Source organism: Narcine bancroftii, chromosome 6 (assembly GCF_036971445.1).
Source record: "Narcine bancroftii isolate sNarBan1 chromosome 6, sNarBan1.hap1, whole genome shotgun sequence".
In the NCBI taxonomy this organism is placed as follows: Eukaryota; Metazoa; Chordata; class Chondrichthyes; order Torpediniformes; family Narcinidae; genus Narcine; species Narcine bancroftii.
The window spans coordinates 18,993,694-19,011,330 of NC_091474.1; the positions used below are offsets into that span (position 1 = coordinate 18,993,694).

Below are 17,637 nucleotides of genomic sequence, written 5' to 3' on the forward strand. Positions count from 1 at the left end.
CTGAGTTTTTCCCGCATACACAAGTGCTGGAGAAACTCAGCAGATGACGCAGCATCCATAGGAAGTGAAGGCTAACATGTTTTGGGCTTGACCCCTTTGTCAAGGAATGAGCAAATTAAATTCCCAAATTTTATGAAAAGATGTGGAAAGGAGTATGAGGAGAGTAGAAGAGGGAGGAAGGGACAGGGGGAGGAACACAGGCAAATGGGTAAAGTGGTTATCAGTGGATTGAGGTGGGAGGATAGAGAACAAAACTGAAAAGTGACATGGAGAGGGTATCTCTCTGATAGGAGAGGAAAGGGGTGGGAAGCTTGAGGAAAAAGAGAAAGAGACTCGATGGAGGGGCTTAATGAAATTATGGAAGCCAATGTTAATGCCATCTGATTGGATAGTGCCCAGATAGAATGCAAGTTCTGCCAGCAATTTGTTTAATTTCCTGTTTTGCTACTTTTGCCTCTTCTTTTTCCTTCCAACCAATGATGCCTCCATTCCTGGAAAGAACTTTGAATATTTTACGAAAGCCAACCCACAAGTAAATAGCATTGTTACTTTTTCTTAAACAGCATTACTTTGCCTCCATTTCTGTTATTGTGGATAAGCTTATTCCAGGCTGATATTCCAGTGCACATTTTGAGAAAGTTGCATTGAAGAGGGTGCTGCTGTTGAGTCTATCTTTGCTCTGAAAGATCTTGTAATTAAAAAAGAGTTGGAAGCTTCCTTTTAAGATCAGTTTTTTTCTGAATGAAACTAAATCTGTTTAACTGGAAGTGACACTGAAGAGCTGCACGGAGACTGAAGGTATAGATATAAAAGCTTTTTATTCAGCATGTTATGCAGGCATCTGGAAGCATCTCTGTACAAATATCAATAGAAGAAATTGTCTTGTCAGTTTCCAAGGTGCATCTTTTAAGTGATCTGCTGTGAACTGATAGCCTACTATCTTTGTAGAGAGTAGGACCATATCTGTTTGAATACTGCTTATATATTGCATGTGCACAGGTTTTGGATTGAGGACTGGTTGTCATTTATACTGATAGCTCTGATCTGATAATTAATGATAGATTTCCTGTTTTCAGTGATTCCTTACTGTATTCTACTTTATGTTGCTTGACAAAAATTTGTTCTAGGGAGGTCAGACAAAAGGTTTTTAAAATAAATCATGCACCAAAAGACTACATCACAAGAACAGAACCTCTTACCTGTTCGCCTGTGCTCTTCCCCTTCCTCGCTCTTCTACTCTTTTTGTCCCGCTTCCCACTCCTGTTATCCTGAGGCAACTATAAAGCTTGTCTGTATGAACCTACATCTGTTTGTACTATCTATTCTTCAGATTTTAGATTTATTGTCAGTAAATGCATGACATTGCATACAACCCTGAGATTTTTTTTCCTGTGGGTGAGGCAGAATTACTACTTTTTGGCAGTGCAAAAAAGAAACTGTACATATGTACAGCTGTAAATAAAGAAATGCAACTAAACTGTGCAATACAGAGAAGAGGAAAAAAAATCAAAGTGTAAGAGCCATTAATTAGTCCCCAATTGAATTTATTGTTGAGGATTCTGATGGTGGAAGTTAGCAGCTGTTCCTGAACCTAGTGGTGCAAGTCCTGTGGCATCTATACCTCTTTCCAGATGGAGGCAGCGAGAACCAATCATGTGCTGGGTGGTGTGGGTCCTTGATGATCGCTGCTGCTCTCTGACAGTAGTGTTCCCTGTAGATATTCTCTGTAATGGGGAGGGTTTTGCCCATGATGTTCTGGTTGTGTCCACTACCTTTTGTGGGGCTTTACGCTCATGGTTATTGGTGTCCCCGTATCAGACTGAAGCAGCTGGTCAGCACAGTTTCCATCAAATATACATAGAAATTTACCAGGGTTTCTGATATCATACCAAACCTTTGCAAACTCCTGAAGAAGTTAAACTGATGATCTTAAAGAATGCAAGAAATTATAAAAGAAATAAAATTAGTGTTAGATAGCATAATGTGTTGTGCCTTGGGATAAGAATGGCAGCAGGAGTAAACCAGGGAACTAATGGCTGGTGATCCTTGCACTAATTATGGGGAAGATTTTTGGAAAAGATTCTGAACTGAGATTAATTTGCACTTGGGAAGACTGGGTTTGATTAGGGCAAGTCAATATTGGTTTGTGTTTTGGCACATGACTCTCTAACTTCTTTCCACACTCGTCACAAGTTCTTCACTGCAATAATTTTACAATGCATTGGGAGGGGTGTGCCACCTGTAATGTCAAAATTTTGAGATCCATTTATTTCAAGCCTTTTAATTTTAGTATAATTAAAAATAATAATTACCTTTTTTCCGCTGGCCTTAGAACAGAATATTGTACAGTAAAACCCCTGTTATCTGGAATTCAAGCAGTTGGCAACCTCAAGCAACTGTGGAAAAAAATAAATAAAAAAAAACAAATAAAATGTAAAAAAAAATTTAAAATAGTAAATGTTCTCTGAAGTAGTAGCAGAAACCTCTGAAGATGGGAAGCACATATTCAGCCAGTGGAGTGCTTGGTCATGCTTTGCTCATAGCAGCTGTTTAAATAAAGTTGTGTTTGAATAAAATGGAGTCACCCATGATGAAGAGCTAGTTAAAGATGTTTGCCATTGGGGTGTCTCTTAGTCTTTATCCCTGCTTAATAAGAGTCTTTATTAGTATGGCTTTATCTGCAAATTTGGTGGTGGTGGGGTTAACTACCTATAATGTTGCTGGTCTTTTGGTTGGCTTCGTGGAGGGGAAGGAACACCTGCAGATGCAGTGACAGTCAAATGTTTTTTTTGGAAGAATGTGACTGAAAATAAAGTAAAATTCTTTAAGGTTTATATATTCATGCAAATAAAGTTTGTTCAGTGCAAGTATAGTATTTTTGTCTTTTAAACTGCTTATTCCTGGAGGTGTATTAGTTAAGTATTGTAAGAGTTGTCTCAAGCAACCAGAAAACTCACTTATCCAGAATCTAGCAATCCCTGTGGGTGCTGGATATCGGGGGGTTAACTGTAGTTATAAATAACCTCAAATGTAGAGTGGAGCATTTGAGCTATGACTTTCCAAATCTATGATTTTAAATTCCTTTCATGTTCCATTTTAGCTGTGGTTGTTGAATGGTGCAAAATGATCAAGATAGATTTGAAGCCCTAAAACAAAAAGCTTTTGTTCATTGCGTGAATGACAATGCAATGTTGTTTTATGAGTAGTTGCAATAAAGAACAGTTCACAGTTTAAAATTTGTCCATTTCTTCCGATGCCTTTAAAAAGAAGCATTCATAAGGATACTACATTTTGTAGAATGTACCCCTTAACTGTGTACAAAACACGTTAACAGCTCAGATTGTTCCTAGCTGATTAGAACTGTACTTGATCTGTAACATGAGTGAATCTATTTCGAGAGGCTTAATTGTATTTTGCTGGTCAAAACAAAAGGCATTTATGTTGCGTAAATTTAAACAGGAAATTAAAGTTAGAACGTTAATAACGTTTATTCCTCAGCAACTTGGTTGAACATTGGCAATTCCATTAAGTTCCCATTTTCCTTTAGAAAGGGGAACATGACACAACATCTTGCAGATTCAACTGACTTTTTGATTCAAGTAAAATCGAAAAATTATTATTCAAACATTGAATTAACTTGTTCATGATTAACGAATTCCATGTACATTAATTCCTAGAGATGGTAAGATGCTTTGGTGGGTTGATTGTTCTGAGCTAGAAAACATAGAAACATAGAAGATAAGAGCAGGAGTAGGTCATTCAACCCTGCTCCGCCATTCAACGAGATCATGGCTGATCTTAAAGTTCAGTACCCCGTCCCCACCTTCTCTCCGTAACCTTTAGTACCCTTATACTGAAGAAATAGATCTAATTCCCTCTTAAATATATTTAATGAACCTGCCTCTACTGCCTTCTGTGGCAATGAATTCCACAGATTCACCACTCTCTGGGTCAAGAAATTCCTCCTCATCTCGGTCCTAAATATAATCCAAAAAGTTCCCACTCAGTCATCGATGCTATGAAGTTGGTGTATAGGACCAATCCTGACTCTTATGGTTTATCATTTTCACAGTCAGATGACTTAAAATAATGAGAATAAAAAGTATTTGAATATACTTGTGCTTTTAGAACTAAGTGTGAAGTGGGAATTTTTAATTGGTGAATTAAAACTATTGGGCATTTAGGAAGATGAGCCAAATATTTAAGCCTGTGGTTTCTATAGAATATGAATCAATTTTAAAGTAAGATCGAAATTGTACCACTGCAGCTAATAACTTTTTCTGCATTTGTACATAAACCGTTTTAGGAAATTCATTTGAGGATTTGATTGCATATGGAATCACATTCATATTTTTAAACTGTTTAAATACATCTCTTCCCTAATGGTTTGTGAACAAAGAATTGTAACAAAGCAACTTGATAAGTCTTGTATTGCAAATAGTTAGAAACATCTGATAAATGATGGAATATTTGCATATGGGGAATAGGGTGGTGTGCATGCAGTAACTGCACTTGAAGGCGAGTGAGAATGCTTGCAAATGTTTCCAGTTTAGTTACAATTCTCGAAACTTTGACCTGAAGTTGTAAGTCCCATTAGTTCAGAAATTATGCATTATATAAAAGATGACCAAATTTTGATAATATCTACTTTCTACTGATGGATTTAAAAGTCCTAGTGAATACAAGGTGTGATGGACCCAGAGGACCCCAGTACCCAGCAGCAATAGAAATTCACCAAGACAGATGGTTACTTAAACAAAAGTTGCATTTAATTATGAAAACAGGATCAAACTCTAACTTATTACTAAAAACTTAACCCCCTTTTAATTCCAAGCACACATGTATGTAGTGTGTGTGGAAGGTTCTTCTTGGTTTTCAGAGAGAGATTTGTTTCTTGTTGGACACAAACGGATTCCTTCTGATCAGCCACTTCAGTGTCTTGCTGAAGAAACCTGCCCCATTAGGGTTTTCCAGATGATAATCTCTTTCTTTCAGGTCACCACAGAGTTCCTTTCTGTTTCCATTAGCTCAGTTGAAACATTATACAGCCAGCCAGCCTCCTCTTGTATGGATCACAAGGGCTTTGAACAGGCTGATCTAAGAACTCAACCTGTTTTCATAATGGGTTTTTTCCACAAGCTTGTCGTGTTCCACATCCCAGCTGCTGCTGTAGTTCTGATATCTCTCTCTCTCTCTCTCTCTCTTGCGCTCTCTGAGAAAACCACATGACCCTCTTAGAATGGCAAACTGCATTCAGACAGACTGAGGCACTGGACCCAATCTTCAGAGTTTGTTCAACTGTTGCTTTTCAAAACAGTAATCCATTACTCCACAGCATGTCCAATTAACACCTACTTGTGAAGTCCTTCAGCAAAGCAGTTTCTATTGGGAGCCTGGTTTGTCTGGCTTGAGCAGAGATCTGGCATTTTAAATGAGATATGTGTTGTGAAGTGTATATCCTTTTGTTACCTAACTTTAAAAAACCCTCAATTTATCTCCTTTAAAACCTATCTATATACAATATAAAATATAATCTGTCACAAAATTAAAACTTTTGACTAGCCCCTCCTTGCATCCCTAGTTCTCAAAATTATTCAGATGAAATTTCTTTCTTTGTTATTTTGGCTTGATCTCTTGCAAACTTTTGCATTGCTTAATTTTGCATCATTTGGGGAGGGGGAAAGCACTTTTGGGGGGTGGGTGGAGGGGGAAGGTTTTAACATTTAATAAATTCATCTAGGCAATTGAAAGTAAAGATTATGTTTTAAATATCCTTATTTCATGTTTCATTAACATGTTATATATTTCTGATTTTAGTTTTGGGGGGGTGGAAAGTTCTGATAACTCTTGTGTTATTCATTTCACTTGTGCCCATCTTGAGGATTATTAGAATAGATGTCATTGTAATGGTCATGAGCTTTAAAAGGATTTATCTGGACAGTCTAAAAATGCTAAGATGAAATGTAAATTTTTGTTTTCTCCAAAGAAAATATTTCAATGTATTCATTGAAATTTCCACTTTCCCAGAACCCCTCACACTTCCAAGGGTATTCACTTGTACTGGTATTTTTTTTTCTCGTTGTGTTGGGAATGAAATTGGCCTTTGGCTCTTGGAATGGCACCCTAAGACAGGAAGCTTGTTGGGCTGTAGATGAATGTAACAATTCAAGGGGTAGCCTAATTTTGATTTTTCAATGGTTGGTAAAATTTTGTCTATTATTGCTTGCCATAATGGGATGTTAAATCAGCTTTGAGAGTGCCAAAGATTTGGAGAACTAATTAAATTACAATTGATATTCAGAAGGTTCCTGTTTATTGTGCCTATCCATGATGTGTGGCCAGGCACCATTCCAATGCCATCTACAAATTTGCCGATGACACTACAGTTTTTGGCAGAATCACAAACAGCAATGAGGAGGGAGGGAGATAGATCAGCTCATTGAATAATGTAATGACAAAATCTTGCGCTCAGCATCAGCAAAACCAAGGAGATGATTGTGGACTTCAGGAGGAAGTCGGAAACATGACCCAATCCTCATTGAGGGCTCATTGGTGGAGAGGGTCAAGAACTTGAAATTCCTGGGCATTAACATCTCTGATGCTCTCTCCTGGAGCCTCCATGTTGATGCAATCACAAAGAAGGCTCACCAGCAGCTATATTTTGTGAGGTGGCTGAGGCAATTCCGTATGTCACTGAAGACTCTTGTAAACTTCTAAAGGTGTACCATGGAGAGAATTTTGACTGGTTGCATCACTGCCTGGCGCCAACTCTCAGGACAAGAATAAACTCCAGAGGGTTTTTAATTTGGCCTGTGACATCATAGGAACCAGACTTCACTCCGTCGAGGACATCTAGATGAGGCAGTCTTGGAAAAAAAAATCCCTCTATCCTCAAAGACCCCCCACCACCCTGCCATGCTCCCTTCACTCTACTACAATTGGGGAAAATATTCAGGAGCCTAAAGATGAGCACTCAGTAGCACAAGGACAGCTTCTTCCCCCACTGCCATCAGATTCCTGAATAATCAATGAACCAAAGACACTGCCTCACTTTTGTACCCTGTAACTGTTATTCTATTTTTTTATAGTAATGTCGTAGGATGGTTATAATATGTTACTATAATGTTCCCGCAAAACACTAAATTTCATGATTTGTTCACGACTATACTGATTTTTAAAAGAAAAGTAATAGTGTTTTGAAAAACTCCCACACAGTTGATAAATCTGCTAAAGTCACCATTGTTGGCTGAACAACAGGAAATTAAATCAGAGTACAGGTTGGGTGGTGCCAGAACAACAATCTTGCTCTCAGCATCAACAAGACTTGAACTTACTGTGGATTTTAGGAAGGGGAGGCCAAGGGATCATGCATCTATCTGTATTGATTGGACAGCAGTGGAGAGGGTGATTACCTCCATGTTCCTGAGATTCCACATATCAGAAAACCTCAAGACAACTGTAAAGAAAACTTGCATCATTTTGGGTCTATTTGTGCTTTTACTAGTTTGAATTTTCAATGCTATTTTGAACTGTTGTCACACTAGGATACAAAGTGTAAATCAGAAGGTAAAGATTTATTATCAGTTTCAAATGCACAAATTAAGAGCAAGATGTGCATTTTGAACTGTTTTGGTAGAAAACTGTTAATCTATTAATATTACTGGAGAGCCATAAATGCAAGAGATCATTATCTCTGGCATTATTAAAACTTTCTCCAGTATTCTCCTTCCAAGCATTGCCATGTTCTGTCAATGTAGCATAGTGTTGATCTTTTCATCCTCCTCTTCAACAAATTTAAGCCTGGCCAACATCTTCCAAAGTCAAAAAGCATTTGGTTAGGTTTATCCTTGGGAAGTTTCCACTGGCCTCTCATTTTAATTTAGGCTTTCTCATCCTCTACTTTCTATTCCAGTTGTATTCACTCCTGCAACGATAAGCAAGCCAAACTCAAAGCACTTGTTACATACATTGTGTTCAGATGTTTGCAAGTATATACTGTACATGTTGCTCAAAAATGATGCAGTTAAACAATTCATTGCTTTTTCCATAGGTTTAACTTGTTTAGAAAGCATTTCTATTAAATACATGAAGTTGACAATAGAGTCCTTTTACCTTGTACAAAATGATGTTTAGTGAAATGAAAGCAATATCTCGTCACCTGAGTATTGGAAAAATGTCCTGCATATATCCATATCATTGTTTTGTGCTTGGTGTAGATGTGTAGAAAGGGGACAAAGTCAAGATTGAATCATAAGGGATATTCTGGTAAATACAGAACATTCTGTATACACTATTTACTAATTTTAAAATTCTTTTCATTTTAACCCTTTGTAAGAGATTACATTTTCTATTAACTCACCTATTTCATGACCATCTTTGAAGGAAACACCAAATAATGAATTCTTTGGTGTCCTTTATTCTTGACACTTTTCTAATTTGCCCATCAAATAAGCTCTGTAGAGACTCTTTCCAGTGTACATTTAAGATAGAAATGCAAATATTGGAGCAAGAATTATTTTACTGAGGAAACTTTAATGTTTCAAAGGCATCAAAAATGAGTATTAATATTTTGTATTTGTTTTCAGATCACAGCCAAGTTTGCCATCATGTTCATAACCGTACAGTACAATGTGACGTATACTGATGTAGGTAAGAAAATTGTTGGATATTGAATTTGGTGGGGAAATGAAGTATTTCAGATTTCTTTGAGAATTCATAAATCTATAAATTTAGCATCTGTGCTGCAGCTTATTTGATTAGATAGTTAGAAATCACAATAAATGACCAGGTAATAAATAAATAATTTTTGTTAAATTAATAAGCTAACTGAAATAAATTCCTTGAGCAATAGGATTAAATAGTAAACTGCAAGGTCATGAGAGGGCAATTGGTGTGTCGGTCCATTCTGACAAGGTTAGATTAATGCCAAGCTATCACTGGAGAGAAAGCATGCAATGACGAGTGACCTTGTTTCCACTTGCATTCTCTATAATGTTAATTTGTATTAAAATGATAAATCTTTATTAAAAATTTGTTAATATGGTATTGCCATGTTAACATGACTTTTTTTCCCTGAAATTTGTGCTTTCAGTGGCTCAACTATTTTTTTTAAACTTTATTTGAGTATATTTTATTTGTATTCTTGGGCTTTTTTAAAATTATTGACTTAACTAGGTCTAGATTGCTTCTCTTATCCCCATGAGTGGTATTAAGATTTTTTTTCAATATAAATATCAGTAAGTATTGAAAATTGTGACCCAAAAGTTTTGAATTTCTCAATTTGGATATTGTTTAGCCTTTATGTGAATATACTGTGGCATGTTCACAGTAAGTCAAATGAAACAACATAATTTGTGTAGATCTATATCTCTTTTGAAGTGAAGAACTGTAATTATTAAAGATAGGAATGCTGCTTTCGTTTACAGATAATGTCACAGTTAAATAGCCCAGCTATTTGAATGAGAGGCCAGATAATAAGCTTGACATAGTTTGAAAATGAGAATGATCAAAATCAACAGTCTCTGAAGAAAGCTTTGTATGTTGAAGGAAAACAGCCAAGTTTAAGAATTAAAAATAAATTATTTTGATCATCAAATCATTCATAAAAGTGTAAGATTGCCAATATTTGAACCAAGAGCATTCGTATCTCATTTGCTTTCTTGAATCATTCCTCTGCAGCATGGTGTGGCTGTTTTGAAAATGGAGATCAAAGTTGGCAGGAGCTGGGTTGGAAGTTGATCATGGAAAAAAACAGCTTAATTCGATCTGGTAGAATAAACTGGTTAGAAAAAAAAAGTTGACGTAGTTTGGGGAAAATGTTGCAACACGGACATGTTGCCAAGCATATGACAGCAAAACTATTAAGGCATCTTTTAATTTGCTAACTTTTACAGAAAAATTCATCAAAATTGTTGAAATCAATTGGATTTTGTATTGATTTCAATGCCCTTGAATCATCGGACAGCCCATCAAGTCTGAACCAAGATATTCTAGTTACATAAGAATAACATTTTATTTGTAAAAAGGATTGTAGATTTCACTGAGGAAATTTTTGTTGGTGGACTTTTAAAATGCTCTGGCATGTGAGTCTGTCACTCCATTGACACTGGCATGCTAACCCAGTAATTAACCCCCAATCTACCAGCTAACATGCCAGTGTGAATGCTTGTGAACCGGCATGTAAGTGTCAGATCAACCCAGGGATGAAGCACCTAGGGAGGATTTATTATCATCACCAATTTGTTTTGAATCTGCATACTGGTTATGCCAGTGTGAAAGGGACATGCGGTGTGCAGGACCTCACCACTGGAGGATGCGTGCCCCTTTGCTCTGGGATGCTGGGTGGTGAGTGTGAAAGGGTGCAGTGAACTGGTTAACAGTGTTAATGGCAAAAATCCTATTTTGAACCATCAATATTATCAATTAACCAATGTGAAAAGGGCAAGTGAGTGGGTCTGTTGAGCAGGGAATAGTTTTGGTAGAAAGTGCATTCGAGTGCGGAATGCCATGGCGACTGAGCACGAGTATGGTAGTGCCAGTTCAGAGCAGTGTGAAACAAAACATTTCTCAAGTTGAAGCAGATGTGAAACAAAGTAACTACTTTTTTCCCTGGGAACTGATTAAATATTCAAATGCCAAGTAGCTATAATGCAATTGATGAGGATGGCAAAGAATTTATAATAAATAGCATCATTTAGCTTTTGCTCATTAATATGCAAAGGCATAGATATAAAGTTGCTTTGGTTTACTTAACAGTATCCTAGAATACATTGATACTTAAATTACCAATTGTTCTTCCTTCACTAGATCATTACCAGTCTTAATGGATATCTTTTTTTCATCTTTGGCTTGGCTTTGCGGACGAAGATTTATGGAGGGGTAAATGTCCACGTCAGCTGCAGGCTCGTTTGTGGCTGACAAGTCCGATGCGGGACAGGCAGATATGGTTGCAGGGGAAAATTTGTTGGTTGGGTGTTGGGTTTTTCCTCCTTTGTCTTTTGTCAGTGAGGTGGGCTCTGTGGTCTTCTTCAAAGGAGGTGGCTGCCCTCCGAACTGTGAGGCGCCAAGATGCACGGTTTTAGGCGATATCAGCCCACTGGCGATGGTCAATGTGGCAGGCACCAAGAGATTTCTTTAGGCAGTCCTTGTACCTCTTCTTTGGTGAATCTCTGACACGATGGCCAGTGGAGAGCTCGCCATATAACACGATCTTGGGAATGCGATGGTCCTCCATTCTGGAGATGTGACCTACCCAGTGCAGTTGGATCTTCAACAGCGTGGATTCGATGCTGTCGGCCTCTGCCATCTCGAGTACTTCGATGTTAGGGATGAAGTCGCTCCAATGAATGTTGAGGATGGAGCAGAGACAACGCTGGTGGAAGCGTTCTAGGAGCCGTAGGTGATGCCGGTAGAGGACCCATGATTCGGAGCCCCTGTCAAAGATCAAGCAAAAATATGATGGACTGAATGGCTGTTCTTGGAAAATAGTTGTCAGGCAGTGTAATTATTATGCAGTGAAACAAGAAAGTCTGCTGCTGCTGTGATTGTCGTAAATATACAAAAGTACTGGAGAAGCTCAGCATGTCCCTCAGTGGCCATTGGAAGCAAAGATGTATAACAAATATTTTGGACTGAGAAAGACTCTGGAAATGTTTATTATATATTTTTGACTCCTCTGGATGCTGTGGGACCTGTTGAGCAATTTTGCCTATTTGGTCATAACTATTCAGTCGCCTGACAGTTATTTGCATTTGGTATTGAAAAAAAAGGCTTTATTTTTGTGGGATAATGACTCTTTTTAAAAGATTTTGCATTGATGCCATATTTCAGTCTATCCCACTTGCAACAAAAGAATAAGAATTAAAAAAAAATAGTGCAGCATGGTAACGGGTCCTTTCGGCCCATGAGTCCATACTAACCAATTGACCTACAACCCTAACATGTTTAGAGTGGTGGGAGGAAACCAAAGCACCTGGAGGTGACACAGGGAAAATTCCTTATAGACAGTGCTGGATTCAAAGCCCAGTCGCATGCATTGTTACAACATTGCGCTAATATAAATATTTTCTTACAGAAGCCTGTTGAGCAACTCGACATTCAATAAATGTTTTAATCCAACAGTTAACAGGCTTTTGAACCTCACTGAACTACTCAAACCTAAACCATAAACTACCCCAACACCACCAAAAGATATGTCTGCCCTATTAAAATGTCTTGCACTAACTGTAACTGTTATCTATCCTTTGATATTTATTGTCTCTTTTTCTGTCTTGCTTTTGTGATCATTTAAAATGTTATTGTTGTAAGTTGGTGTATGTTGTGTAACTGGCTGGAGCAACTGAGAATTCTGATGCACTTGTACATTAAGTACACTTATACTTGTGTCTTCTTTCTTTGGCTTGGCTTCGCGGACGAAGATTTATGGAGGGGGTAAATGTCCACGTCAGCTGCAGGCTCGTTTGTGGCTGACAAGTCCGATGCGGGACAGGCAGACACGGTTGCAGGGGAAAATTGGTTGGTTGGGGTTGGGTGTTGGGTTTTTCCTCCTTTGCTTTTTGTCAGTGAGGTGTGCTCTGCGGTCTTCTTCAAAGGAGTTTGCTGCCCGCCGAACTGTGAGGTGCCAAGATGCACGGTTTGAGGCGATATCAGCCCACTGGCGGTGGTCAATGTGGCAGGCACCAAGAGATTTCTTTAGGCAGTCCTTGTACCTTTTCTTTGGTGCACCTCTGTCACGGTGGCCAGTGGAGAGCTCGCCATAGAACACGATCTTGGGAAGGCGATGGTCCTCCACTCTGGAGACGTGACCCACCCAGCGGAGCTGGATCTTCAGTAGCGTGGACTCGATGCTGTCGACCTCTGCCATCTCGAGTACTTCGACGTTAGGGATGTAAGCGCTCCAATGGATGTTGAGGATGGAGCGGAGACAACGCTGGTGGAAGCGTTCTAGGAGCCGTAGGTGGTGCCGGTAGAGGACCCATGATTCGGAGCCGAACAGGAGTGTGGGTATGACAACGGCTCTGTATACGCTTATCTTTGTGAGGTTTTTCAGTTGGTTGTTTTTCCAGACTCTTTTGTGTAGTCTTCCAAAGGCGCTATTTGCCTTGGCGAGTCTGTTGTCTATCTCGTTGTCGATCCTTGCATCTGATGAAATGGTGCAGCCGAGATAGGTAAACTTGTGTATTTAACAATGAACTCCCATTGAACATTTTCAAAATTCATTCCTTCAATGGGGCGACAGGAATTGCACACAACACTCTTAAGTGCAACCTAACCAGAGTTTGATGGAGCTGCAAAGTTATTATGCTTAAAAATATTTAGCTAACTGTAATGAAGTTTGACCGGTGTATCAAAGATGCTATAAAAATTCAAGATAGTTCAAAGTTGCAATTAAAAGGGAATAAACTAAATAAGGAATTACCTCTGTAGGAACAATGTGGGATTTACCCACATAGTGCTGTTGCAGGGACTTGCATAGAATCATGTTGCAAAGAAATAGTGCACCATTGGAACAACCTACTTTTATGCTGGATGAAGTAAAATGCTTAACATTTTATTTTCTTTTACAGACGAGGGAAATGATTCTATCAGCTACTACGTGTATGGGTTTAAAGACTTGGCCACCATATTCTTTTATATGTTGATAGCAATCATTCTACATGCTGTGATACAAGAGTATATTTTGGATGTAAGTGAAAACCTTAGCTGTACCTTTTTTATATTTGATTACAGCTTCAATTTGATATTGGTGACTCAAATTTATCTGCCTATCAAATATTTACTGCTTTTATCAAAGAGGCACCAACATAGATCTTGAATGCTTTATTCTAGTTGGTAGTTATTATTCCTTAAGTGGCAACAGTCATTAATATGGAAATTGAGTCTTGAAAGATGGTGTAAGCGGAAAAGCAGTTCCAAATGAGCAAGCACAGAGTCCAAATCTTAAAGAACAGATATTTGTTACAGATGCTGTAGGTGTGAATCTCTCAAGACCATGTGGCGCACAGTATTAATGCTTGACACCTGATCCGCTTTCCTCTGTTCTGTTCTCTTTTCTTTATCTTAGCCACCTCTCTTCAGCCTCTGGCTTCCCACATCTTCCTATTTTGCGATATTGATGTTAAAAGTTTTGAAGTCCCTCTTGCAAACATCTTTAAACCTGAGCCTTGGTTGGCTCAGCGGCCTTGAAGCATCCACAAGCTCTTCATGCAAAAAGATTCCTTGGGATACGCCCATCTTCTATCCAATGTAGGTGATCAACCCACTGGAAGTGTAAATATTTGAGAGATTAATTAGACATGGGAAATAAGATAGTGACAGGAGATGTGGAAAGTGGTTAGTTCTTTCTTGTACCTGCAGTGGATAGCCAAAGTCTTGCTGAAATACAGCTGCCTCTTCATTTACTAGACCAATACCATGCATGTTCATTGTTAACTTTCTATTCTTCCTCAATGCATGGTTTATCAGTTAGAAAAGTATAGTTAATGCTTTCTGATGCAACAATTCAGCTTTCTCTTGGAGGCAGAACTTTGGCATGAGTTCAAGCATCCAGTTAGCTGTTGGAACTTCTAGTGCTGACAGTATACATGTGCTATGATCACGGTTTCATTTGCTGGTTAAAATTTAATCCAAATTCATCACAAAAATGAATGAAAAGCTAACAGGGTTTAATTCCAATTGATCAAACCCTGACTTTAATTTTTTTTGAGATCATTTCATTCTGGTGCACAAGCTAACACCCAGTGGAAAGCTAATCCATCTATTTTTAAATGTTTGTGTCAAACAGGAATATTTTTGACACTGATAATCTTTGCATGTTCTTAGATTTGCTTTCTTGCTCCACTGGAAGAACTTTTTTTAAATTATATCACGTGATCAGACATCTGGCATTGAGGATTTCTTTTTATTTTGAATATCTCAATAATTTTAAAATTAAGGAGTGCCCAAATATCTGGGCTTGAATATGGGACAGCTCCTGCAGGAAGGAGCTGTAAGGAGGTTAAAGTGCTTCAGTGGTGATTCATTAATCTAGGTGTGGTAAAGTGAATAATCTGTTGGGGGAAGAGAAGATTTGTATCTAATCACAATAAAATTAGTTGCTCAAATTTCTTCTTTTTTTTCTTTGGCTTGGCTTCGCGGACGAAGATTTATGGAGGGGGTAAAAAGTCCACGTCAGCTGCAGGCTCGTTTGTGGCTGACCAGTCCGATGCGGGACAGGCAGACACGATTGCAGCGGTTGCAAGGGAAAATTGGTTGGTTGGGGTTGGGTGTTGGGTTTTTCCTCCTTTGCCTTTTGTCAGTGAGGTGGGCTCTGCGGTCTTCTTCAAAGGAGGCTGCTGCCCGCCAAACTGTGAGGCGCCAAGATGCACGGTTTGAGGCGTTATCAGCCCACTGGCGGTGGTCAATGTGGCAGGCACGTGAATAATCTGTTGGGGGAAGAGAAGATTTGTATCTAATCACAATAAAATTAGTTGCTCAAATTTCTAGGGCCATGATAAATCCCCTTTATGACAGGATTGTTGACAACCCTTGTTTTGGGAAGGAGTGGGAAAGACCAGTGGAGCACTGGAAGAACTGAGTTTGGATACAGTGAGAGAATGTTTTAAATTGGAGTCTAAGAAACAATGGTTTGGTGGTTGAACCATGGCCACTTGAGTAGCAATAGTATTATAATTCTTGGCAGTCAGCCTTTCAAAATAGAGATTAATTCACAAAGCAGCAATCAAGCCAGCTTTATCAATGCATTTAATGATGTTGACAGGTATGGACTAGTTCAAGTTCAGAGATAGCCTAGAGCAAATGAACAGAGAAAATTTGTCACGCCAATTGCAATGAGAATGGAAGGCTGGCAAGGGAAGAGAGAGTGAGTAGCATGAGAATTGTGAAAATGAAATGTGGCTCAAATTAGCTGAACTGGGATTGTGAAGGGAAGAGCAAGAGAAGGATGATTCCTGATTAATTAAACAGGCACAAAGGCAAAAGAAAAAAATTGCATCATGATAAAATTGAATTGTATTTGTAGGGGCAATAGTGGGTAAGAATTGAGCCCATGTGGGGAGTTTTTATAGAGACCAGCACATTTACTTCAGCTGTTGATTAAATTAATGATCAAAAACTATCGCTAAATCCTAAAGCGGCCCTTTCTAAATTGACTTTAATTCATATTTGATTTTGTTAGATGCTGATCAATTGCCTGCTTTGTTACAGATCCATGAATAACATTAAACTAAGGGTCACAATTCATGATTTCATTTTTGGAGTTCTAAAACTATTTGCCTGTTCATTGAGAGTACAGGGTTTTTACTGCTACATACAATATTTGTACACTTAGATCATTTGATACAAATGTTCTCAATTTCAACTGTTCCATTGTTTCAAGTAATGGGACATTGGAGACCTTTTTTGTATGCGTGCCGTTGAACACCAGTTAAACAAGGATGTTCTTGCATCTGATACTTGTATTTGCAAAGCGCATATCTGATTTATGCATATACAAATATTCTATATTCACTACATATGGCACACTTCCATGCACTGTTTAAATATCATCGTAATGTCACTGAGCATGGAAACTAGCCCTTCAGCCCAACCTGTCCTTGCCAACCATGTTGGTAATCAAAACTAATCCTATTTGGCTCTTTCCTGTCCACAAACCTCCCTATATCTCTTTTAAACTTTGCAATTATTCCCACTGCTGCCACATTTTCCATATTCCTACCACCCTCCGTGTGGAATAAAGCGTCATTCAGGTCCCCTTGAAATCTTTCCCCTCTAAATCCATGCCCTTTAGTTTTGGTCTCGCCTCCTTTTGGGGTTTTGGGGGGGTGGGGGGTGTGCAGATCTTTGCCCTTCATGATTTTGTAAACGTCTGAGGTCTCCTCCTTGGCCCCCTATGCTCCAGGGAGAAAGTACCTGCCTTTTCAGCCTCTTCCTCTACTTCATCAAATAAATTAACTGTAAACAGCTTTGAAATACATTAATCACAAGGTAGTGCAATTACTAAAAATTAGCATATCAGTCCCAATACTAAAATGTCAAGTTAAAGAAAATTTTATTCTTGAAAAGCTATTACCAGAGTAAAAATAATTGATCATTATATCAGTAACTGAAAATAAAAATGTGAATATCAACAAAATTGCTCCTAATTAAAACATAATTTCCCCAATTGCTTTTTACTGCATTTACTACTTTTATCAAGATCTTTCATGTTTTTCTGCATATTTGTGTTTGATTATAAACTAGTATGAAATAAAGTTTCTACGAGTATTCCTACCACCTCACTGACAAAAGGCAAAGGAGGAAAAACCCAACACCCAACCCCAACCCACCAATTTTCCGCTGCAACCGTGTCTGCCTGTCCCGCATCGGACTTGTCAGCCACAAACGAGCCTGCAGCTGACATGGACTTTTTACCCCCTCCATAAATCTTCGTCCGCGAAGCCAAGCCAAAGAAGAAGAAACAATGTGGCTCTGTGCACCATCGAATGCAGAAAAAGGCTGCCTCACTGAGTGATGGCCAGCATTATACAAGAGGCTTGGAAATGTAACATCCAATGGAATAGGCCTAAAATTATTTTGATCAAAGTTCTATCATTTTGCTGCTCTCAGTTGTGAATATGGCAGACAATTAAAGTGAGAGGA

General features: G+C 38.5%; 1 protein-coding gene across 7 annotated transcripts in view; it reads left to right on the top strand.

The window, feature by feature from the left end:
* The window catches only part of LOC138735781 (translocating chain-associated membrane protein 1-like 1), a 54,530-nt gene that overhangs the window by 12,906 nt on the left and 23,987 nt on the right, over positions 1 to 17,637 (top strand). For 5 of the 7 annotated variants that reach the window (XM_069884203.1, XM_069884209.1, XM_069884204.1 and 2 more), the window contains 2 exons: positions 8,586 to 8,649; positions 13,566 to 13,684. In XM_069884203.1, coding sequence (XP_069740304.1) covers positions 8,586 to 8,649; positions 13,566 to 13,684 — 183 coding nt within the window. Of the gene's footprint in view, positions 1 to 8,216; positions 8,266 to 8,585; positions 8,650 to 13,565; positions 13,685 to 17,637 lie in introns of all 7 variants that reach the window. The other 2 variants (XM_069884206.1, XM_069884205.1) reach the window with 1 other exon arrangement.